At 42.4% G+C, this 25,671-nt stretch overlaps 1 protein-coding gene across 7 annotated transcripts in view; it reads right to left on the bottom strand.

Annotated features, from left to right (window-relative positions):
- LOC138982865 (A-kinase anchor protein 9-like) overlaps nt 1-25,671 on the bottom strand; it is a 160,855-nt gene that overhangs the window by 35,268 nt on the left and 99,916 nt on the right. For 4 of the 7 annotated variants that reach the window (XM_070356246.1, XM_070356250.1, XM_070356252.1 and 1 more), the window contains 19 exons: nt 23,083-23,268; nt 21,856-21,975; nt 20,231-20,353; nt 18,476-18,586; nt 16,987-17,238; nt 16,556-16,767; nt 15,732-15,948; nt 15,227-15,385; nt 14,184-14,438; nt 12,260-12,442; nt 9,959-10,279; nt 6,770-7,046; nt 6,248-6,381; nt 5,592-5,795; nt 4,734-4,904; nt 4,090-4,285; nt 3,667-3,889; nt 3,043-3,075; nt 2,315-2,335 (listed from right to left, as the gene is read on the bottom strand). In XM_070356246.1, coding sequence (XP_070212347.1) covers nt 2,315-2,335; nt 3,043-3,075; nt 3,667-3,889; nt 4,090-4,285; nt 4,734-4,904; nt 5,592-5,795; nt 6,248-6,381; nt 6,770-7,046; nt 9,959-10,279; nt 12,260-12,442; nt 14,184-14,438; nt 15,227-15,385; nt 15,732-15,948; nt 16,556-16,767; nt 16,987-17,238; nt 18,476-18,586; nt 20,231-20,353; nt 21,856-21,975; nt 23,083-23,268 — 3,398 coding nt within the window. The remainder of the gene's footprint in view (nt 1-2,314; nt 2,336-3,042; nt 3,076-3,666; nt 3,890-4,089; nt 4,286-4,733; nt 4,905-5,591; nt 5,796-6,247; nt 6,382-6,769; nt 7,047-9,958; nt 10,280-12,259; nt 12,443-14,183; nt 14,439-15,226; nt 15,386-15,731; nt 15,949-16,555; nt 16,768-16,986; nt 17,239-18,475; nt 18,587-20,230; nt 20,354-21,855; nt 21,976-23,082; nt 23,269-25,671) is intronic. The other 3 variants (XM_070356247.1, XM_070356248.1, XM_070356249.1) reach the window with 3 other exon arrangements.

Genomic DNA, 25,671 nt, shown 5'->3' with positions numbered 1-25,671 from the left:
ATATTGCAGAGGTTGGGAATCAATGTTCTTTCTTTCTTTCTTTATTTGGTGTTTAACGTCGTTTTCAACCGTTCAAGGTTATATCGCGACGGGGAAAGGGGGGGGGATGGGATAGAGCCACTTGTTAATTGTTTCTTGTTCACAAAAGCACTAATCAAAAAATTGCTCCAGGGGCTTGCAACGTAGTACAATATATGACCTTACTGGGAGAATGCAAGTTTCCAGTACAAAGGACTTAACATTTCTTACATACTGCTTGACTAAAATCTTTACAAACATTGACTATATTCTATACAAGAAACACTTAACAAGGGTAAAAGAAGAAACAGAATCCGTTAGTCGCCTCTTACGACATGCTGGGGAGCATCGGGTAAATTCTTCCCCCTAACCCGCGGGGGGTGGGAATCAATGTAATAAATACTGTTGCCTCATTAAAAAATAAATGTGTTTCAGAAATGATAAAATGGCAAAAAAGATTCCACTTCAGCTGAATTGTCCATGAGAAAGGGAAGACTTGTGGGGGGGGGGGGGGGGGGGGTGGTGTACAGGTTGATGGGTATGTGTTCTTTAAAAGTATATACATGTACACTTAAATTGGTGGCAGGGTCAGGTAACAGTAAGATGAAAAAACATAAAAAAAACATTGACAGTTCAAAGAAGCATATTGAAACTGACATGGCAGCGTGAAAGGTGTAGGTAAAACCAACAATTTTACCAGAGCACAAAAAACTTATGCAGAGCAAACTGTCACCCTTCACTGACTCAAGCAGCATTAGGATGGAATGGTTTGGGGCAACAGCACATTGAGAGCTGCTTCACTGACTCAAGCAGCATTAGGATGGAATGGTTTGGGGCAACAGCACATTGAGAGCTGCTTCACTGACTCAAGCAGCATTAGGATGGAATGGTTTGGGGCAACAGCACATTGAGAGCTGCTTCACTGACTCAAGCAGCATTAGGATGGAATGGTTTGGGGCAACAGCACATTGAGAGCTGCTTCACTGACTCAAGCAGCATTAGGATGGAATGGTTTGGGGCAACAGCACATTGAGAGCTGCACAATCTGAGTTACTTTCACACCATACATCCAACACATCTCTCTTCAGCCCAACATAACACCAGCTATGGCATTTCATGTCTACATTTCAGAGGTGTGTGTGTGTGTGTGTGTGTGTGTGTGTGTGTGTGTGTGTGTGTGTGTGTGTGTGTGTGTGTGTGGTTTGTGTGGTTTGTGTGTGTGTGTGTGTGTGTGTGTGTGTGTGTGTGTGTGTGTGCGTGCGTGCGTGTGTGTGGTGTGTGTGTGTGTGTGTGTGTGTGCGTGTGCGTGTGTGGTGTGTGTGTTTGTGTGTGTGTTGTGTGTGGTGTGTGTGTGTGTGTGTGTGTGTGTGTGTGTGTGATTGTGTGTGCGTGTTTGCATATGTGTGTGTATGTGTGTATGCCAGTGTGTGTGTGTATGCATGTGCATGTGTTTGTCTGTCTGTCTCTATTTGAGAGCACAAATTTAACTCTTTTTGAGGGGATGTGACTGGGGAAGGGAGGGGGAATTCAGTGGAGGGGGATGTCTTCGGGGTAGTGATGTCTGCTGATGTTTGGGTATGGGGTGCAAAAACACCATACAAATGATCAAAGCATACTTAAGCTAAGATGTACTTCTTGCATCTCACATTTTCTAATGTCCGGCAGTCTTTTTTTCTTTTTTGTGTGTGGAGAGCTCAACTAAAACTGAGTATTAAATCAAAAAATCATTTTAAAAAGTCAACATTCTGGAATCAATATCAAACAATCTCATGCCTTTACCAACAGTGGAATTGAAAACCCTTGATCTTGCATCTAACATAAAGAAGCATACTATAAAAACCAAACTCTGCATGCCAGCTACAAAGTCCATTCAATTAAAATGCACATCCCCAAACTTCTTCCATTTATCCTATGTTTTGTCTGGCAGTCTCTTTGAATTGTATGGCACTAGCGTATTTTGTCTGTAAGTTCTGTCTTACAGTCTCTATGTTTTATCTCACAATTTCTGCTTTTGTCTTGCAGCCTCCATGTTCTATCCGGCAGTTTCTAAGTTTTGTCTAGCAGTCTCTTGAGTTTTGTCTTGCAGTCTCGATGTTCTATCTGACAGTCTCTTCTTCAACCTGTATTTGACTGATGTCCTTCTAGTTTTAACCCACATCTAATCATCCATGACAAAAAAAAAACAGGCAAGAAACACAATTAGAGAATAGTCTCATGCATCCAACTCCAAGCTCGCACTTTCACAAATCACGACAAAGGGAGGTAAGGCGTGCAGAGGAAGGAGGAGAGAACTCACAGACTAGAGCTCCAATCTCGCCTGTAGAGAGTACAGAATGACCAAAAAAAATTCTGATCCCTAATAATAGCAGATGAGAGAGAGAGAGAGAGAGAGAGAGAGAGAGAGAGAGAGAGAGAGAGAGAGAGAGAGAGAGAGAGAGAGAGAGAGAGAGAGAGAGAGAGAGAGAGAGAGAGAGAGAGAGAGAGAGAGAGAGAGAGAGAGAGAGAGAGAGAGAGAGAGAGAGAGAGAAAAGAGAGCGAGTCAGATAGAGATGGAGTCGTTACAAAATAAAACTCGGACACATACAAACCTAAACCCTCTCTTTCACAATACATGTATAGAGCTATCAAAAAATTCACAATACATTGAAAAAAAAAGGGCATAAAATAAGAACCAAACCAAAGACTTCCACCACCACATACAACCAGAATGGGGAAGTATGAACAAATAAAAGCCACAGCATTACTGCCATCCATGAGTAACACCACACTCGGTAATCAAATTAATATTCAATCAAAACAAAAACAAAACCAGATCAAAATTCCAGCACCACTCAGCACTCCAAAGACAGAACAGAGACACACAGAGTGTGTTTCCACTCATCAGCCACAGCAAAAAAGTGAGCATTGCCCTTAGTCTGTCGCTCACACACAGACAAGGATAAGCAGAAATCATGAGAAAAACAGACAAGTGTCTGATAACAAACAAGTTGTCAGTTCTGCAGCAGGCATGTAGTTAAAACCTACCTCAGGTTGTTCTTCTCTTCTTTCTGAGTTTGACTGCAGTCAGTGGGACACAGGGAGAAGTGTTATCAAATGAAAATAAAAATAAATCTCTACAAGAAATGGGACGGGAGAAGAGATGGCTTTTTTTTTAAGAATTATAGGAAAATACCTCCCAGTCAAATCAGAAACTTCATCTACTGAAAACATAAAAACGTCCATGTAGAAAAAGATAAGAAAGAATAAAAAACCTCACACAAACACAACCAACCAGACTGGAAAACACACCCACTGTAAGCAAACAAAATGACATGAGACAGACAAACAAACAACAAAAAAACCAGTGTTACCACACAAAAAAAGCATTTCTACTTTACAGATTATACCAAAAGAATAACCAAATTATTCCTCAAACTTCAAGTCAGTCAGTAAAATTGTTCTACTGAAAACAAAAACAAAGTAAGAAAATCCAGGCAATGTTGGCAGACAGTTGTGAGCGGAAGAAAACAAGTAAATTAACAACAACAACATTTAACACTACAGAATACACAGACAAAACAAACACAACCACACGCACCAAACGCTGAAACAGACCCACAGAGTCGTTTACACATAGAAAACACAGTGGAACACTGAAACTCGACTTACGTGACGGACGTAAATCTATTCTGCTCTCTCTCCAGCGCATCCTTTGTGCGAGCGAGATGTAGCTGAGTGGACTGAAGCTCCGACTGCACCGAGATGAGCGTGCCTTTGTCGCGTGAAAGCTCTGACGAAAGTTCTGCCACACGACGTCGCTCAGCTTCTAACCCTTTTCTCAGGTCTTCCTCGATCACCTTCTCTTGCTGTAGCTTGTAATCCAACACTTGCACTGCAATCACAATGTAGACCATTTTTCACTGACAAGTCAGAACTGACTGATGGGTAAAAAGAGTCCATTAAAGTGTCAACAGGCATGGCCACAGGTACCCAAGTAGGTCATCTGCGTTAAACATTGTCCTCTTTGTAGACTATGCTACCCTTGTTGAAAATTACTCGGGAAAAACAACAACCCTGCAGCAGTAGCCTCACCTTCTCTTTGCAGCTTCCATGTCTTGTTAGAAGAGTTCTCCTCCTGTTGTGCGAGGGACTCGGCCATCTGTGAGCGAAGGTCTTGCACCTCCTGTCTCTGCTGTGACAGTCGCGACTGCAGACTTTCCACTTCCGTCAGCAGCGACTGTCGCTCCTCACGCAGTATGGCATCAAGCCCTGTTTGATGGAGCCGCTCCTGAAAATAAAGTTTTCCCTTTAAAAATGAATAATGCTTCAAATGTTTACTGGAATGTGAAAGAAGAGTAGCTAAATACACCAAACCGCTCCTGAAGATAAAATTTACCCATTTAAAACTCTGCTGTTTTCTGGAATGTGAAAGCAGAGTAGCTAAATTCACTGAGACTTCAACTACGAACTTTGTAGACTGATAGAGGAGATGTCAATGTTTAGCAGAGTGAAGTCAAAACTTACTGATGAGGGGCAAAGTCATAATTAGGTCACCCAGAATAAGTTTAAGACTTCGATCTTATTCATACTGAGTCAAGTAACACTTCATTATTTCAGGACAACAAAAATTCAAGACCCAACCATAGCTAGGAACTACACTTCAAAATGTAAGTGTGCAATTTTATCACTTGGCAATTTCTACCGAAAAAGACGCTGCACCATAATGCTAAACAAACCTGTTCCTGCAGGCGGTTGTCAAAGTTTGTGATGGTGTTGACGTGATCCTGGCCGGGGTGTTGCAGTCGCAGCGTGTGTAGCTCTGCCTCCAGCCCCAGACGTTCTTGTTTGTAGACCGCCACCAAGGCGTGGACCAGGTCAGAGCGCCAGTCTTCACTGGCTTCATCCACCTGTCCACACAGTCACCGATGCAATCAAACATGTTAGAAACTTCCAGGCTGTATACTGTTAAAGTCAGAGACTAACATCAAACAGCCTGGACACTTCCATCAAAAATAGGACTGGCGCGGTTGGCCTAGTGGTAAGGCGTCCGCCCCGTGATCGGGAGGTCGTGGGTTCGAACCCAGACCGGGCCATACCTAAGACTTTAAAATTGGCAATCTAGTGGCTGCTCCGCCTGGCGTCTGGCATTATGGGGTTAGTGCTAGGACTGGTTGGTCCGGTGTCAGAATAATGTGACTGGGTGAGACATGAAGCCTGTGCTGCGACTTCTGTCTTGTGTGTGGCGCACGTTAAATGTCAAAGCAGCACCGCCCTGATATGGCCCTTCGTGGTCGGCTGGGCGTTAAGCAAACAAACAAACAAACAAACCAAAAATAGGCTCAGGTCTAAATATATCAGTCTTCATTAATACCTTTCTCCTTTCCAATCTAATTGTTTGGCAAAATTTACCGTGACATTCAAATATGTGTACAGCAATTTCAAAATAAAAATAAACAGGAATCCTTCGTAATGTGTTGAGAGCCAGGAGACTGTTCCAATGAACTCGCACTCCCTGTGTCTCTATTTACCGCCCTTCTTATTTGATCCTAAAAACAACATAAACAACATCTAAATAAGGGAGGACAGCAACTTACACCAGCACCGGCGCGGTCAGCCTGGCTGAGCAGTTGTTTGAGAGCTTCGATGATCTTGACCAGCGAGAGTTTCTCCCCTTCCCACGCTCCTTGTAACACGTCATCAGGAACGTCCCGACTCGGGCTCAGGTGTCGCTTCAGGAAGTCCAGCTCGGAAACGGACAGAATGTGCTCCCCTGCCTCCCGCAGTCGGTCCAGCAAAGCCTGTGGAGCAAGCAAGTACCGTAACAGGTTTTAAAATGCAGAGGGTGAGCGTTTTCCACATCATTTTCCATTGAAAGTTTGGTGTCAAACTGATAAAGACGTGCCTATTTTCCAGTTTCGTCAATATCAGTTTGTCCTTGTGGATCATTTCAATGTTACCCCACACCACCCCCCAGTTTAACTCAAAATCAGGTATAATTATGTATGATGTATACAGTAGTTCATCATCTCAAGAATGGTCTCGGTCTCACAGATAACACTGTGATCAAACTAGCAGATAACCTGAACCACTTAAAGTGATAAAATGAAAGTCACTTTTTATATTCAGTCAAGTTTTGATTTTATTTTGTGGTTCTTATCAAAGGTATATGAAGATTGCATCTGTTGTTCACATTTTGATGTCTTGCATCTTGTCGTCGCCCTGGCATCATTTGCTTATGATTTTGACCTACCTGGAGTTCAGTAGGGAAGACCTGAGAGTGGGTGTCATCAGCGGCCAGTGCTCCGATAATGCGCTGGTCCATCTGCTGGGTGGCTGAGATGTCTGCATGCAGCCGCTGGGCCACTGAGGCGTCAGACAGTGAGGCTAAAAACCGTCAACACAGGTCTGAGTGTGCGCCTATGAGAGACTTCTACAAGAGGTTTTGCATTATTCTTGCAGGGAAAACGGAGCATCTAAAGTGTAGCTTCTATGGCATTTAATGACATGCCCAATCTCACCAGTTTGTAAGCTAAGCTCAAAGTTTCTCTTCCCAGTTTTTAACATATTACTCTTACACAGTTTCTAAGTCCGTACTGCCACACTTGACCAATGCCTAGTGTGTTACATGAGAAGGGAGATGAATCAGCCTAGAATCACATTAAATAAATTCAGATTACTCTGGAACTTTGATCTCAAAGTGCACACTGCCTTCGCAACAGCACATGGAAACTTAATTTCAATTTCTTCTACACTGCTCTTTGCCACCACTCACCCAACTCCTCATCACGCAGACGATCAATCTCCTGCTGGTGTTTAACCCTCATCTCGTTGACCTCTGTCTTGTGCTGCTTCTCCAACTCCTGCTGCTGCTGCTCAAGGGCTTGCTGCATGCGGCGCCGGTGCAGCTGCTGCGTCTGCTGCATCTCATGGTCGTGCTGCGCCTGCAGCTCTCGCAGTTTGATTTCCAGATCCTGACGAGCAGCTTCCTGAATGTCGCGGACATGTCGCTGGTGTTCTTCTGACAGCTCTTCACGTAGTTCTTGCACTTTCTGTGGGAGAGAAAAGGTTGTGCAAGAATAAACAAAATACAATGTAGAATATTCAAATGAACCAATCTAGCTTTGTTTTGTTTTTGTGTGTGTTTTTTTTGGCAGACATGTTAGCCAGGGACCCCATCAGCCTTAGCTCTAATTTCCCAGTGCTTGTCATGGTGAGAGTACAGTAAAACCTGCATCCAGCGGACCCTTATTTCGGCGGACACCTTTGCATAACGGACAATTCAAGAGAGGACGGATGTATTTTACTCTCAAAAACACCTTAAAAGAGCGAACACCTTAAAGGCGCGGACGCGGACACCCTTTTTTGGTCCCGATTGGGTTCGTTACTTGTCAACAACGGACAAACCCTTGAAGCAGACAGCTTTTAGCAGACGCTGGTCCGCCATCTTGGTTCTGCAATTACAATCTCGCTGGCGATGTGAACGCGCGAGAAGCTTATTTTGTAAACCAATGACAGCACTTGAAAGAAGTTGATTGTTGTATGGTGCACGCTCATTGGTCGATGCCGTGAACTCACAAACATTTCGGTTTCTACTTTCTGTACTGTGATGCATCTTCGTCTCATCCTTCGTCTTCGTTTCATCATGCCAAAACGAAAAATTTTGACTTTAGAAGAGAGAGTCGATGTCATAAAGACCACTCAAAAAGTTGCTGATGAACTGAATTGCGGAAAAACTCAAATTTCCAACATAAAAGCTGATCGAACACAAATTCTCAGTCAGTGGGACTCCGGTGCCAGATCGACGGCAAAATGTGTTAAGAGAAGAAAAACAACCTATGATGAGTTGAACGAAGAACTCTTCGAGTGGTTTTCAACAGCCCGATCAAAGAATCTTCCAGTGAATGGCCCATTGCTTCAGATAAGAAACCGATTGCACCTCTCTCTCTCTCTGTCTCTGTCTCTGTCTCTCTCCCTCTCTCTCTCCTTTTCTTTGAACAAAACCTTGAGGGCTTCAAAACTTTAAGTTTTAATAATCACTGTGGCAAAAAAGAATCAGTGACTGTTGGGTTTTTTTTCTAAAAAAAAATGTTGGCGCATTCATATTCATAAGAAAGGACACCTTGCTACAAAGGACAGTGGCAAGACTCCCCAAGAGCATCCTTTGCTCGCAGGTTTTACTGTACTCAGTTCCGAATCAGTTTGCAGCAACACCATCATCATAACCAAAACTCAAACCCCACAGTACCCACCCTGGCAAAGTTCTGGGCAGACATGCCAATTAAAGGGCAGCTGTTGGGTTGTGGCTCTCAAAATCTGTTCATCAGAATGAGGTCTCATGTAACTGAAACTATACTTAAAAGTTACTTGGTGATTTTAACAGCTTGATAACACAAGTCCGAAGATTTTAGACATGCTACAAAGTCTTTAATCGAAGAAAGTTTGCATTCTTGGCTGAGTCAATGCAGCCCGCTCGAAAATTACTTCCCTTGGACGCGTGACGTCAGCCGAGGAATCGGCCGGGTTGAACGGCGCTCTCTTTATACCGTGTAGTGAGCGCAATCGGGTTGTCTAGTCAAGCCCTAAAGCATACTTCACGGGTAGGTGAAGAGAAACTTAGGATGGGGTGTCTTCTCCCAGGCCAAAATGTCGCAGTAAAAAAACGGAGTTTATAAAGTGTCTTCCGTCCCCCTCCTGCTTTTGTTCAGGTGTTCCCACTTGAACCCTGTTTTTGTTCAACTTATTGGCATTATAATGTCTCGCGTCGAGGGACACAAACACACACACACACAAACACACTCACACACAGACACACACATGTAATCACACACATACACACACACACACACACACGTGTAATCACACACACACACACGTGTAATCACACACACACACATACGTGTTATCACACACACACATACGTGTTATCACACACACACATACGTGTTATCACACACACACATATACGTGTTATCACACACACACACACACACACGATAACCATCACAATCACAGTTTGACAAATTCATCTTTGATTTTTTTGCGGCCGAACCCCCCTCCCCCATTTTCCACACTAGATCCACTGTTTCATCTTTGTCTTCGTCTCTCTTCCCTTTGTCTTATCTCGTCTACCTACTTGAGTGAGTAACTGAAGAGGTATTGTCATTATCTCTTTCCTAGATTTTCCCACTGACAGAGTTGGTTTTTGTCTTGAATTCAGTACCTCACACGTACACGGTAATTGGCGTGACACCTCAAGCGGACCTTCTTCAGTGTAAAGTGTCTGCTGACCAGGGACACGAGGGTCTGTGGTTGAGCAACTTTATGGTTTAACCGGGTGGACTGGGGGAGTAGCAACAGCATGTGAACCACTTTAGAAATAACTTGTGAAGGTTGCAGTTGGTCAGATCAAAGAAGAGAAGATGGGAACATGGGTCCTGAGAAGATACCACCACCCTAATACTTTACTTTGTTCAAGAATCAATCACGCGTACAGCATTACAGATGCCCAGCTGTACTCTGCATTGTACTGTAAACTTCGCAGCGGCCTTATCGGGTTCCTCGGATGACGTCACTGCCAGGCTAACGCTGCGGCGTCTCTTCTTGTGCTGACAGAGTTGTCGATCGCGGATTTTGAGTCGTTTCGGCCTGCCAACTGCTTCGTTTTCTTGCGGATTGTGAGAACTAGCAGAAAGTTTCACTCATTTTCATGGTTTCAAACTAATGATAAAAGTATCTTCTTCTGGACCAAATCAACAGTCTTTAGTTGAACCAACTCGGAAAACTCTTAAACGCGTGTTTGCACGCGACTCCGCGCATTTTTGAGGCCAGGCAACCCGACAGCTGCCCTTTAAACTAGGACCTTAACAGACTTCCAGCGCTTGATACAGCCAGAACACTCTGGTCTGCATCAAATTTCAACACCATCATCACAACCTCATCCCTCTCCTCTCCACCCACTCACCCTGGCAAAGTCCTGGGCAGACATGCCGACAGAGGACCTCAGCAGTGTGAGCTCTGCTTCCATCTTCTGCACGCGATCCTTGTCTTCCATCTCCTCTCCGCCCTCACTCTCCGACCCACTGCGCTCCTGCATGGTCGCCAGCGCTGCTCTGGCTCGCCTCAGCTCCGATCGCAGGTGATGAATCTGCTGCTGGGTCTGAGGCGAGAGAGACTGGGATCCGGAGCTTGAGGCGATCTCGGCGTTGGATCTTTCTGTCTCCGCTAACAGGTCCTTGGCTTCCATTAGTTCTCGCTTTAGAGAGGTGATGAGGAGTTCTTTTTCCTGAATGGGAATGGACAGAATGGAACTGTGCTACAAGGAATGCTAGGTGTGACACAGAAGTTCACTTTTCTGGAAAATGTGTGGCAAATGAAAATGTGTGGCAAAAGATCATCCAGGAAATTTTTTTCAGCTAGCTATCTCAAAGAAAAAGACAAATATACAAATACGCATTACAAATAAACACCAAAAGTCTGCATTTTGAGTTAAAAAGTTTTCAATACAGTATTAATTTAGTTAGCTATTGTAAGTTTAAGGAGTCCAATGTCTGGATGTTACTGTTCACTTCACAAGATAAAGTCAGGAAACCACAGGTAAGTGTGTTGGTTGGTTAATAGTGCAAAACAGGTTACAGGTTACCGGCAAGAAAAAGAGGACTTGGTTTATCTGTGTTATCTAACCATTCTAGCGTAAACACTTCAGCTCCTTGCTTTTAATACAAAACACATTACAAATCTGTTGATAGCTACTTCCACTTCGAGAAATCTCTGAACTATATTTTAAACAATGAAATGATTGTGAAAAAAACAAATCTTGTGAGGACCAGTTCAAACTACATACTATAATAGTCTATATACACTGTACTACCACCATAAAACTTAAAAAAAAAAAAAAGACAATAGTGATAATAAACAGCAAATGAATCTGTAAGAAAACCCACAGAGATTAAAAAAACAAGTTTGGCTGATACTTTTGTTCCTGCACGTTGAGAAGAGTGCACCACATTCAGATACTGCAAACATGGGATCCTTTACCACCAAGGAACTAAGTTTCCCGCTTTTCTCCTACCAAACCAAGGTAACCACAGGGAGGGGTTTGTGAGGGTGGTATGGAAGGGGAGAGAAGTAGTGAGGAAGGGGGGAGACAAGTCTTGAAGCGGTGAGGTCTAGGCGGCATACACAATTTTGATACCGCAAAGCTGAAATAATTATTTACGACCAAACCATTTCCCCTGCTTTTGTCCCATCCAACCAGGGTAACAACAAGGAAGGGATGGGTAGGGGTGAGGGGGAGGGGAGGAGACAGGTGGGACGTGGCATGATGGAGACTGCAGTGAGGTCAAGGCAACATACACAATCCTGATACAGTGGTCGCCGCTTAATAAAGCCACTTCTGGACCGACGAAAAATGGCTTTAATAAGCGGCGGATTTATTAACCGGCGGTCCAGGAATACGTCATTTTCGAGAAAAAAAATCTTTTTTTGTTTTCGTCACTCAGTCACTTTCTTTCGTCATTTACACTTGTTTGAATCTAAACAAAACTTCACGAAGGATGTTGAACTTTTGTTTTAATTATGTACATGTACGTTTACTTTGATCACTTCGGTACATCAATAATTTCACTGTCACCGTCACGAATCATTACTCGGCAGAGAAGAACGATTTTAAGAGTGTTTGTTTGTTGGTCGTCTTCCACATTAGAACAAGATAATGTGAGTGTTAGTCACAAACTACGTGATATCTCTGAGAAAACTGGCTTTAATAAGCGGCGGGTTGGTTTTATTAACCGGCTTTTTCTAATCCATAAGATATAGTGATAAATCCGGACCGTCTGAAATCGGCTTTTATAAGCGGCTGGCTCTATTAACCGCGGTTTTATTAAGCGGCGTCCACTGTACTGCAATGGGATAATTTAGCACCAAGGAGTTCTTATCTAGCCCAATCAAACCAAGGTTACCACTGGAAGAGAATAAAGAAAGGAGGGAGGGGAAGGGAGGGGGGTCAAGGTAGGATATGGGAGGAAGGGGGAGAGAGACTTTAAGCACTGAGGTCTGGGCAGCATACACAATTCTAAAGCTGGAATAATTTAATTTAGCCGCATCAAACCAAGGTCACCACAAGGATGGGTGAATGTCTGAGGGGGGGGGGGGGGGGGGGGGGAGGTAGCATGGAGAGAGGAAGAGAGGAAAAGGGGAGAGAGACTTGAAGCAGTGAGGTCTGGGCAGCATACACTTTTCTACCCTTGCCACAACGAGCGCTGACCTGCAATCTAAGGGTCATGGTCATTACGGAGGCGGAGTATTGGTTAACCGGCGGAGCGCGATCCTTGCGTCTCAGCCAGGCTTCCAGCTCCTGACGCACGTTGGCCAGTTCACGGTTTTTGGCTGCTAGCACGCGCTGTTGACGCCGCAGCCAGTTCTCCGTGTCCTGAGCCTTTGCGGCTATCTGTCAACACAAGGTCCGTTGGCTACTCTGCTACTTTATTCCCCACCCCAAATCCTCCACAGCCTTTGCTAAGAAAGCACTAGCTGCTGACAGAGTAAACTCTTTAGCCTGAGATAATCATCTCTGAAGCTAAGAAGCTTCCTGAAGCTGTCAACATAAGGTCTGTTTTGCTATACTCTCCTCCATGATCCACTACCCATGGTCAAGTGGAAATGGTAGATTGATCCTAACAGAGAGACTAAGTATATACAGATCCGACAAACCCAGGGACGTAAGCACAAACACAATAGGGGGGTGGTTGCTAAGATCTGAAAATAGCGCTCTGCCCCATTTTGATTAAGATTCTTAAGTATATATGTGGACAGGTGGGGGGAGTGACAACCATAACAGAGGGTGGTTTTTAGGATAAACTGTGCTATTACAGTGTATGGTACATTGAGAGGGGAGGGGTATGACAGACACAATAGTATGACCTCTTTACAAATAACTCTGCTATTAAATAGATTGGTTTTGCATTGAAATAAGGATGGGGTTGGCAGTTGGGGGATAATAAATACATTGGAGGGAGAAAGGCTGAAACATTTATGATGGAATTACATACTGAGAAAATATCGGGATTAAATATCATTCAACTACTTTTAGAAATACCAGTTTCTATCGAGGCTGGTTGTGTGAAGTTCACAATAACGATCTGAACTCTGAACTCTGCACTGCTATAATTCTATCAGAACACTCCATCTTTACCAAAGTTGTGAAAATGATACTGTGTTAAAAAGGCACACTGAACCAAGAAAGAGAGGTGAGAATTAAACACACTCTGTGTTCAAGACTAAATTACTGTGAGAATCACATCCACTCTGTGAGGCTGAAAGATAGGCTGTTAACTGAAACTGCTGTGAAAACCATATTCATTCCGTGTTCAACATCAGAAACTGAGAAAAGACAATTATTTTTTTACAAACAAAAAGAAAGCCTATTACTGTTAACTAGACATGAAGGAGACAATTCCTCTCATCGCTGCATAATAAATTTGATTGACAGAAATGTGTACAACACCATGAATCACCAACTATTCACAGACAACAAGTATCAAACAAAACCAGAAGTAGCTGGAATTCGTCTACATATTATTATTCAGCTGGTGTGAGCTAATTTTTTTTTCTGTTTTTATTTTTATTTTATACTTCTATCACACAAAGGTACAAAGTAAGTAAACACTGTATATTTAGCTGTTTGCTGTCAATTGTAATAACAAGTATTATTGCTACTTCAACTATCTTGAAGATATATCTATAAGATCTATCTATCTGTAAGATTTGGTACTTATCTCTTAACTGGAACAAGTATTATGCTGACAGAGTAAGAAAAACTACAACGGTATAAGTTCTAATTTGCTAAAAGTCTGATACAGACTACCACAGGTAACTGTACCAAATGTAGTACAAACTCCTAGATGAAGGTCTATGAATGAATCACTAGACAAATAAGAATTCAAATTTAACTGCAACTTCCAGGTAAACCTAGTAAGATTTTCCATTTACACAGGAATGCATCAAAAGCTGTTCAATAACGAAAGCTTAAACAAAATCTTTCAAATCAACATTAGACACTAAAGCGGAAACAAAATCCTTGAAATCAACTTTAGACTCTGATCAGAAGACTGACTTCAACAAACACGGACAACTGTGCAGTGACAGCATGCTGAGAGACGAAGAGGGAACGAGACCGCTCCCTCACTCACCTCCAGGCCAGCACCACTGGACAGCCCTGGCTCCGACTCCCAGCGCGAGAGACTGGACGCCTCGGCCTGAGCGGACATGGGCAGCGAAGACGACAGGCTGTCCTTAACCAAAGCCTGCATCCGCTGCGCTCGTGACAAGACGTCGTTGAGACGCTCGTCTGCCTCACTGTCTTCCCCGCTGTCCGGAGTCTTCGGGAGAGACACGCTGTCTCGCTGCTGTCTCTGCTGCTGCTGGGTTTGAACCTCTGCCTGTAGCTGTGTTAGTTGCAGCAGAAACACACGGCGGTGTTAGTTGTTACAAAGCATACACACACTCCTCCACACCACACGCATAGAAAGATACACAAGCAAGCAAGCCCCTCTATTCTTCCTGTCCACGCATGCTGCAGGACAGTTGCAGCCCTTTGCATGTTGAACAGCCCATATGATGTAGAGCAAATTAGAACGTGTTTTTTTAAGAGAGCTGAGAAACCGCAGTGTTTCTTGGAAGGAAATCCTGAGTTGTTACGTCACACAGCAGAGTCAAAACTCAGCAGTCGCCATGGAAAGGAGGCCAAGTTCTCTGTTAGACATCTCAGCATGTTAGGACTCCCTCTTGAAAAAGACAGGGGAAACCCCTCCGAGGAGTTATCTCACAACCGATACACCACGCGTTGACAGCAGTAATGGCCCTTTCGTGCTTGTGTTTCTTTATACGCTCATGTCCACACATATCACACTGTAAATGTAAATGGATAAGGGAGAACCAGGATAACATTGTGATTACCAAAGAGCACTCGCACACTTTTACTGTGAAGTAGGTCTGTTTTAGAACCATAATTTTCTTGTACATGTCAAAGGAAATCGAGCTGTATGCAAAGCAAGCATTTGCCTGTTGGGTGTTTCCCTTCATACCAGATCATGCTAAAGATGAAAGATGGCTTGATTTAGAAATATTAGAGCACTGTTTGCAAAAAGTGTTCCAGTAGTTCTCCTATCATTGGCATGCATGCTTTGCACTGAACTCGGATTTCCTGAACAGTGACTAGCAACAAGAGACCTACCTGTTGTATCTGCTCCTCTCTCTCGGCTAGCTGTGCAGCAGTCTGGTCAAGCCGTGTCTGGGCAGCGGTCACTTGTTCCTCCAGTTCGGCCGCTCTCTCCCCGGCCTGCTGCAGTTTCTCTTGTAACACCTTCACGTCGTCTGTGGCAGTGCTGGCACTCTGAAACAGCAGTAAGGATTCTGGTCCACTTGCCAAAAAGGAAATTCCACATTCGTGCAGTCACCTACTCCTGCAACGACACCCACTGCTTTACTAATGCTCACCATTCTCAATTTGTCATGTGTGTCAGTTAAAAAAATGAATTCAGCAAAAGAAAAAAAAAGTTCACTCTGCATAGAAAAGGAGCCCAGGCTGTAGATTTTTGGCATTTGCTCAAATTGGAGGATGCCCTTATCACTTGTAAAAACCTGGACATATCTGTGGTTGCTTACATGATGGATTACACAAGATAGAAATTATCAGTGAATTTATACACAAACTCTGTATTCCCCCGCCACCCACTGACCTTGGTCTGTTCTAGCTGTTCCTCTAGCTGAGCTGCCTCTGTCCTGAGATCGCTGATGGTCGCCTTGTGCTGCTCCGTCTCCTGTCGGAGACTCTCCTGCTCCGTCTCCAGGTGCTGCATTGACTCCGCCTGTCTCCCTAGCTGCTGCTGGAGTTTTTCCAGCTCTTCTTGTTTCTGAGACTCCGTCTCTTGTTTCTGAGACTCCATGTCTCTTAGTCTGTTAGGTGAGCACAGACATAAACACTTATTTGAGATTACAGATGGGGTGGTTTTTTTCGTTGTGTATGCTGCTGTCTTTTTGTACAGGATCAAATAACAAAGGGAAATAAGCACTCTAAACATCTACAACAGTAAGTTAGGGCCATGTGCAGCCAGTCTACTAGCACCGCAGAGATTAAGAATCAAATGAATTTTCAACCTGAATAATTCTTCTTCTTGAAAATGATTTGTTGTGTGTTGTTGTTGTTTATTTATCTATATATTTTTACTGTTTCATTGCTGCCTTCTGGAGCAGTGTTCAGAACTGGGGTTGAATAAGCTTCCTTCCAATGCCAGATGTATGTCACAGTGTTTCAATCATCTTGCAGACATTTAAAAAAAAAAAAAAAAAAATTTATGACACAAACAACATTATAGATATTGCAGACATCTTAACATTTTGCTGTTTGGACTACCAGTGCCAAACAGCTGAACGAAACCAAGATAAACCTTACATGAGCTGAATATTGACAAAAGGAGACAAGAATCACCCCCAGTAACCATTCACCAACCTGAACACATTCACTAGCAATAAACAAATGTGTCCCATTTTGGACCATACTCACTGGTGCTGTGTGTCGTTGAGAGCCTGTTCCAGCTGGGCGACCTTGGCGGCCATGTTGTCTTGGGCGGACTCAAGCTGCAGACGGAGGTTGGCCAGGTCCTTGTCCTGGAGGGAGTTCTCTGTGGCCTTTTCCTCCTCCAGGTAACGAACCAGTTCCTCCTTGTCTTTCACAACATTCTCCAGGTGGAACACCTCCGCTCGCAACTCTCGTACCTGGGGTCACAGAAAGGTGGGGGTTGTGTTACTTTTCTTGAAGGGTAAAAGGATATGTGAGCTATTCTGTGAAGACAATTGTGCACCTGGGAAGTTTTATGTAAAGTATGGCTGCTAAGGGTGCTTTAGTAATGAAAATGAAAGCATTCATATATTTTTTTGATGAAAACTGTATGCCTGTTTAAATAAAGACAAAAAAGAAGAGATATCCGCACTTACCTGATCTTCTAAGGGTTTGACGTTGATGTTTGGGAAGGAGTGAGCTCTGCCGCGTCCTGCACGTTCCACACGCTGCATCTCCTCCACTTCTTGCTGCAGCTCTGTTCTCCGCTGCTTCTCTTTCTCCAGCTCCTCCGCCCTCTCCAACAACTCCTGCTGGAGCTGTGTGCGTGAGTTCTTCTCCTTCTGCATCTCCTGGTCTTTCTCGCTCAGCTGTGTCTTGAGTGACGACAGCTCTGTCTTCATAGACTCCTGGGTGGGGGATTGGCAGCAGGGTTAGCATTTATTTTTTCACCATTTAAGATAGCATCGTTTAGTATAAAAACTTGGACTTCAACATTCTCCGAGTCCTGAAATAATACCATCGAACCCTCCTTTTTCCTAAAAAAAATCAGAGAAAATTGGGTCTTAAAAAGGAGGGGTACTTTACAGAGGTAATGAACAAAAAGTCTGATAAAACAAGGTCTTAAAAAGGAGGGAGTCTTAACTGGGGGTCTTAAAAGGGGGGTTCCACTGTAATCCTAACCTCTGAGTAAAAGTTACACCTGCAGGACAGTGTACTTCTATCTACCAGTGTGTCTAGCCCCATTCATTTTACTGATGATGTAATTAATGTGACAACGTCTACACTAAATCTGAACTGAACACATTCCTCCTCCCCCTGATGGTGATATGTTTATCACTGCAAATGTATTCATGAATGATTAATGTTTATGCCGCTGAAGTGCTTACATTACATGCTTCAACTATGAAGAACAGAACCAGCAATACTGGGGAAAATAACTTGTTACTATTGCTCTAAAGCCCAAAACCATTCAAACTATTCTATATCCGCCACCAAAAGACATGCAAAAACAAAGTCCATAAAAACAAACCCTCAAAAAACAAAAACAAAAACACGCATGCAAAGAATTCTGGTGAGAGCAAACACACACGTAAAATAGTGACAAATTAGACATGCTAGGACAAAGACAGTGAAGGGGAAACTAGCATGAAGTTAGAGACAATGGTTATCACATTGTTAATCTAGAGGTGAAAAATAGTTGTCCTCAGTTTTCTTGTAGTGCTAAGCTCCAAATAAGATGCAATTTTACTGCAAATACAGGAGCGTACGTTTTATTACAGCTTCAAATAAGATGCATTCTCGTCGTGCAAACAGAAGTTTTCTTGCATGCCGCTTGCTTCCCAAAGCAGGAAGTTTGTATCACTTACTGTGGAGTTAATTCTTCACTTCTATGTAAACCACTGGTAATTCAAAGCCAGATCTCAGGAGAGAGGGCAAGCCAATATTTTCTGCACAATTTAGGGTTGCTTTTATATTAGCTTATTTCTTTGGTTCATTTAATATGCAAACTCAAATTTTTTTAGTGAGTTAATGTGAGAATATATTCAATTTCATCCAGACTATCCACAGTTTCAAAACAGCAAGGGACAGAGGGAAGAAACGAGCCACAAACACAGCAGGCAAGTGCTTGCAAAGGGACACTACCATGGCTTCCAGTTTGTCAGTGAGCTCGTAGAGTTCTTCCTCCTTTTCGTCAACAATGTTGCGTTGTTGCTGTAACTGTTTCTGCACTGCCACCAGCTCGGCCTCCAGATCCTGTGAAATGCATTGTGCCCAGAACTAGCACTCACACTGCTTTTTGTGGGTTTTAACAAAGCTTGCTAGTGCCTTTCTTTCTTTATTTGGTGTTTAACGTCGTTTTCAACCACGAAGGTTATATCGCGTTGCAAGTGCCTTAGGCCAAAAGCTTTCACACTGGTGGGGAGGAGGGGGGGGGGGGGGGGGGGGGGTTAGAAGGGGAAGTGGGAGATTGGGCAGCTTTGGAAAGGGAGGGTTAAAATACAAACAACTATTTTTATATATTTTTGAACAAGAAAAGCAAATGCTTATACGACTCATCTTTGCCGTAAGTAATATGCTTCAGAAATTATCTGCTGCTCTTGCTCCATAGAAATTTCAGAAAATGAAAATTATATACTTTTTGACCTTAGATGCAACCCTACTGTGACCTAGATATATGACCAGGATCAACCAGACCTATTGCTCAGAAGTCATCAAACCAATAAAACCATAGAAAGTTTCAAAGATCTACGCTTCAAAAACGTTGAATAAAATGATAGTTTTGAATGTTATTTTACTCAAGCTTGATCCTACTGTGACCTTGAAACTTGAGGCAGGTCAACCAGACTTAGGTCTTGTTTGGAGGCCATCAAACCATAGCGGTGTGTGATTGTTTCAAAGCTCTTGCTTCAAAAAGGGTTGAAGAAAATGGTGAATTTCCCCTTTTTTTACCCAAACTTGACCCCACTGGGATCTTTAAATTTGACGAGGGTCAACAAGACTTAGGTCGGGTAGGGAGGTCATTAAGCCCTAGAAGTGTGTAAAGGTTCGAAGCTCTAGCTTCACAAACATCTGAAAAAACCTCAACGTCAAGTCTTTTGATTATGGATGAACAGACAGATGGACGGCCGCCTGCCCGTCAGTCCATACAGATGATCACAGCTCATTACTAAGACTCACTCATTACTTGGGTGAGCCCAAAACCTTCCACCTCTCATATTTTTGCCCATTCCTCCCTTCTACCCCCCCCCCCCCCCCCCCCTTTCCATAGTATCTACTCCTCCCCCCCCTTTCATAATTGTCTTTTCTTTCTTCTACTCATGCTTATACTCATGGCAACTTGCTGTGGATGTCACTTTAGTAGGTTACTAAACAATCAAGCCAAAACTTGGAAACAAGTTTGTCAACAAAATGAAAACTCAAAAGGTTTTAACTGGAAAAAAACTAAACAATCCCAGGAAAGTTTATGGCACCTAACACTGACTTCCCTTCAAAATGAAGGTCACTCAAGACTAATACACATAGGAAACCAAAACAGGTACAGTAATTACAAATGAGCTTCTGTAAGCAATCAAAAAACCCAAATTAAAGCTTCCCCAAAGCGTACCGGTCTTAAAATAATAAACCTCATGATACACAAATTTATATGACAAAAATCCCAATGCAAAAGTGAGTCTGAAAATGAAAATATGAATGTAATTGCCTTGTGAGTATCAAGCCCCTCAAGTGGGATGACTACAATGTGTGAAATGGTTTGAGGAAAAAATGTGGTACCCGCCACCAAGATAAAATTGAACAGTGTAAAAAATTCAGTGCTCAAAGGTTAATGAAGCGATATGAAAGGGTGTGAACAAGTGAAAATGAAAATTAAACGTGTCAAAACCAAAAATAATTACTCACCGATACATCGGAACCTTCAGTCTGCGAGCGAGAGTCGAGCAGCTCTTTGGTGAGCGACTCAATCTCTCGCTCTTTTTCATCTAGCATTGACTGCACTGTGTCAAAGTCTTTTTGCAGCTCGGTCTGAAAGCAAAGAATGGTCAAATGAAAGTCTTGAACTGTAACCGTTTTCTTCACACATCTTCAAGTGAAACATTACCAGAGTCCTTTGCATAAATAGAAAGCTTTCACTTTCAACATGATTTCTATGAAGATGAGTACAAGGCCGAAATATGTGTTGCTGTTGCTGTGTTGGTAAAAATGGTAAAATTGAATTGTGCAGACATAATGCCTGTATGTATCGATTGGACATTGGATTTCCCTTCTTTGAGCCATGTGACGTCAGAGGCCTACAAAACTTCATATTTGGGCGTTTCAGGTTGACCGAAACTTTAAAGGAACTACAAAACACACGTCATGTGTTTGATTGCATGTGTGTGTGCTGTTCAATGTCAAAACAACAACAAAGTCAGTACATAACGTGTGTTTTGTAGTTCCTTTGAAGTTTCGGTTAACCTGAAACGCCCAAATATGAAGCTTAAATGTGTTTGATTGCATGTGTGTGTGTGCTCGTTCAATCGTCAAAACAACAACAAAGTCAGTACCTGAAAGGAATTCGATCGATACATAAATGTTATTTGCGTTTTTGACCAAAATATGACATTTTACACAGATCTCGACAGTCATTGTTCACCTCGGTCTCGAAGAACAATGACTGTCTCGATCTGTGTAAAATGTCATATTTTGGTCAAAAACGCAAATAACGTATAATAACAACCCAACGCTGGCTCTCAGTACAGTATGAAATCCGTTGCAGCACTGAGACAAACCCAGTCCTAAAGCAAAGCCAGAAGAAGGTTGCTTATGGAAAACTTCACCAGACGACCTAAACTTCTGCATTACAAGCCAGAATTACAAATGTTTGACCTGCATCTTACCACTAAAATAGACAGCAGCTGAGATAACCAACAAGTTAACAGAAAAGGTGAGAGGTGAGATCTTGATGTGCAGACTGTTGGCCTGAATTCTATGTACGCGCAACCTGTATCAAAAATGTGTTACCTGTAACGAGGTGACCTACCTGGAAAGAGGCGAGACTGGTGATCTCAGTGAGCAGACTGTTGACCTGATGTGTGTTGCTACCTGTATACAAAGTGTGTTACCTGTAACGAGGTGACCTACCTGGAAAGAGGTGAGACTGGTGATCTCGGTGAGCAGACTGTGGACCTGATGTGTGTTGCTACCTGTATACAAAGTGTGTTATCTGTAACGAGGTGACCTACCTGGAAAGAGGTGAGACTGGTGATCTCAGTGAGCAGACTGTTGACCTGATGTGTGTTGCTACCTGTATACAAAGTGTGTTACCTGTAACGAGGTGACCTACCTGGAAAGAGGTGAGACTGGTGATCTCAGTGAGCAGACTGTTGACCTGATGTGTGTTGCTACCTGTATACAAAGTGTGTTACCTGTAACGAGGTGACCTACCTGGAAAGATGCGAGACTGGTGATCTCGGTGAGCAGACTGTTGACCTGATGTGTGTTGCTACCTGTATACAAAGTGTGTTACCTGTAACGAGGTGACCTACCTGGAAAGAGGTGAGACTGGTGATCTCGGTGTGCAGACTGTTGACTTGTTCCAGCAGCTGCTCGGAGCGGGATTCCTTCTCCACCAGGACCTCTTGCTTCTGACTCCTCTCCTCCTGGAGCTGTAGGTGGTAAAAAGTATCAAGTATGTGATTAAAGCCTATATTAATGGGGCAAAGTCGACGTCACAAAGTCTTCTTCACGAAGCTTTGTCACTGAATTTTTGGAAAAGAGACTTTGCGAAGTCTTTGTAAAGTCAACTTCAGGCTTAAGTAAGGACAGTCTTTACATTATTAGCAGCATAAAACACTCTGACACTTAAAACATACACGCTCTCACACATACACCCTCTTCACTTGACACATGCAAGTTATCTCCCCCCTCTTTCTTTAAGAACCCCAAACCAATTGTTTAATGCAGCAGGCAGCTGAACTTAATGTGAGTAAGAAAGAGTCCAAGGTGATGAAAGGAATGCAAAACTAGTATGAGTAGATTCCACAGCAAAGCGTCCAACAACTCACACTTTGTCACATGCAGTGTTTGCTTGTGTTTTTGTTCTGTTCTTTCATTGCCTTGAAGTCATGTTCTATCCACTATATTCTGATTTATTCACAAAATACCTTGACAAACCCATACCGTAATACTGTTCAAGTAATATATGGACTGGGTGGCCGAGTGGTAACGCACTTGCGCTCGGAAGCGAGAGGTTGCGAGTTCGACCCTGGGTCAGGGCGTTAGCAATTTTCTCCCCCCTTTCCTAACCTAGGTGGTGGGTTCAAGTGCTAGTCTTTCGGATGAGACGAAAAACCGAGGTCCCTTCGTGTACACTACATTGGAGTGTGCACGTTAAAGATCCCACGATTGACAAAAGGGTCTTTTCTGGCAAAATTGTATAGGCATAGATAAAAATGTCCACCAAAATACCCGTGTGACTTGGAATAATAGGCCGTGAAAAGTAGGATATGCGCCAAAATGGCTGCGATCTGCTGGCCGATGTGAATGCGTGATGTATTGTGTAAAAAAATTCCATCTCACACGGCATAAATAAATCCCTGCACCTTGAATATGTGCACGATATAAATTGCATAAAAAAAAAAAAATTAAAAACAAATAATTAAAAAAAAACAAAAAAAAATCCCTGCGCTTAGAACTGTACCCACGGAATACGCGCGATATAAGCCTCATATTGATTGATTGGTTGATTGATATAATCAAAAACAGCTACTCACATGACTAAAGTCTTCATCTCTCTGCTGCAGTTCAGTCTCCAAGGCTGTCTTGTCGCTGTGTAGCTGTTCCAACTCTTCCTGCTGTTCAGCCAGCTGTGACGCCAGATGTTCCACTTCAGCACCCAGTTCTGCTATGCGAGCTTCCCTCTCTCCCACGCTCTGGTCTAGCTCTTGGGCTAGGGAGGTCTGTTAATGCAGCAATGAAATCATAAGTTATTGTAACTACAGTTACATTGCTTTCATAATAGGCTACATTTGAACAGTAATGTCTAACGACATGTGTTGACAAACTCAAAAAGACAAAAATGAAATTGGTGAATCAAAAATCCATTTGAAACAACAGTTAACTATTTATGTGGATATATATGTAATATCATTTTTAGCTAAACTTGTTAATTCTTTTCTTGTGAATACAGTGTCTTACAAGGCGAGATTTATTTAAACACTTGCAAACATCTTCACAGAAACAATCATCATAATTAAAATGATCACAACTTTAACCCAACTCATGGGCACGACTAAAATTCACAAGTTTTAAGTACATATATATTCTATCATGTCATATATATTCAACTACAAATACAACTGCTTACCAAATGTACAGTTCAAGAAAACCTGCTTACAAAACAACGGACATGAGTAAACTGTCCACCAAATACCTCTCATAACCAAAAATGAGACTAAGAATTCTTATTTACACAAGACTTAAATCCAAACTAAACTTTAATCATATCCAAACAAAACTTACATTCAATCCAAACTAAAATGACATCCTTTCCAAACAAACTTTAAGTTTTAACTCAGTCAGTTTTACTTAGTTCTCTTAGATCTACATACATCTAAAGACTGGGGTAGATTTATCTCATCTGATCTCATCTGATCTCATCTGTGCCATTCGTAACAGTCTTGAAGGCAGAAAAAAAACTTGTGCTCTGAAAGTGCCACTGTTTCTGTTTTTCATATGGGTGAAGCACACACACTAGACACTTACCAATAATAATAATAATAATAATGGACATTTGATATAGCGCATAATCATATATATGCTCAATGCGCTTTACATATTAATTTCTGCCGTGTGAGATGGAATTTTTTACACAATATATCACGCATTCACATCGGCCAGCAAACCTCAAGCCTATTAGGGCGAGCATTCACCTTTCACGGCCTTTATTCCAAGTCACACGGGTATTTGGTGGACATTTTTATCTATGCCTATACAATTTTACCAGGAAAGACCCTTTTGTCAATCGTGGGATCTTTAACGTGCACACCCCAATGTAGTGTACACGATATCTATGACAAGTGAAACTCAAAATGCAACAACAAAATGTCACACATTTCTTACTACAAAGAGTGATCATAATCAGGATTAACACATTTTGAACTAATGATTTGAGTTAATGTTGTGTATAAAAGGAAAGGAATTAAATAGGCAAGAAGATGGCGGGGGCAGGGGAGGGAGGAGCAGAAAAATGAATAGAAAGAAGCAATAAAGAGGCGGATTATGAACACTGTATACATGTGTTTAAAATGAATGTAAACAGAACAGGAAAAGAAAACTAGGAAAAGTCACACACAAAAAAAGTCAACTAAAAATTATCAAAAGAAATGATTTTTAAGGATGTATTTAAAATGCTCATGGGTAAATTTAGGTTAAAAAGTCTGTACTTCTCAATTTAACTTCAAAGTTACACCTGATGAGTTGTAAACACTAAATTACTGTTGCTGAATCTTCAAATCCCTCAACCAGTCAGCAGAACTATAAATTGTATCTTCTTTCATTGCATTCTTCATAACCTCAGCCAGTCTACAGCATTATACCATCTTTCAAAACATTTTGCACAATTCTCCTACATGTACTGCCATGTGAGACAGTTGCTTCTTTAAAACTAGGTCAGAAACACCATCCCCTCTAACCATCACTCAATAACAAACAAGAAGAGCAAACGCTCGATCGAGTCACTTTCGCAGTTCTGAATATTATATGAGGCATCAGATGGACAGGAAGAAATTGCTATTCACAACACAATGAGTCACGTTCACATAAAATTTGAGCCCGGTCACTTTTATAGTTTCCGAGAAAAGCCCAACGTTAAGTTGTGTGTTGCCGAACAGAAAAGGCTAGTTATCTCCCTTGTTTTTCTGATAACGTTCGTAAAAGGCTACAGATGTAAATACTTTGATGTAAAGAATAATCCTACAAAGTTTCAATCACATCCGATGAACTTTGTCAAAGATATAAAATGTCTAATTTTTCCTTTGACGCTGACCTGTGACCTTGAAAAAGGTCAAAGGTCAACGAAACCATCGTTAAAGTGTAGAGGTCATTGGAGGTCACGACTAAACAAAATATGAGCCCGATCGCTTTGATAGTTTCCGAGAAAAGATATAAAATGTCTAATTTTTCCTTTGACGCTGACCTGTGACCTTGAAAAAGGTCAAAGGTCAACGAAACCATCGTTAAAGTGTAGAGGTCATTGGAGGTCACGACTAAACAAAATATGAGCCCGATCGCTTTGATAGTTTCCGAGAAAAGTCCAACGTTAAGGTGGTGTCTACGGACGGCCGGCCGGCCGGCCGGACGGC

The sequence above is a fragment of the Littorina saxatilis genome, linkage group LG12, assembly GCF_037325665.1.
Source record: "Littorina saxatilis isolate snail1 linkage group LG12, US_GU_Lsax_2.0, whole genome shotgun sequence".
NCBI lineage: Eukaryota > Metazoa > Mollusca > Gastropoda > Littorinimorpha > Littorinidae > Littorina > Littorina saxatilis.
Note: the sequence above shows the minus strand (reverse complement) of the source record. Positions and strands in the feature narration are given on the sequence as shown.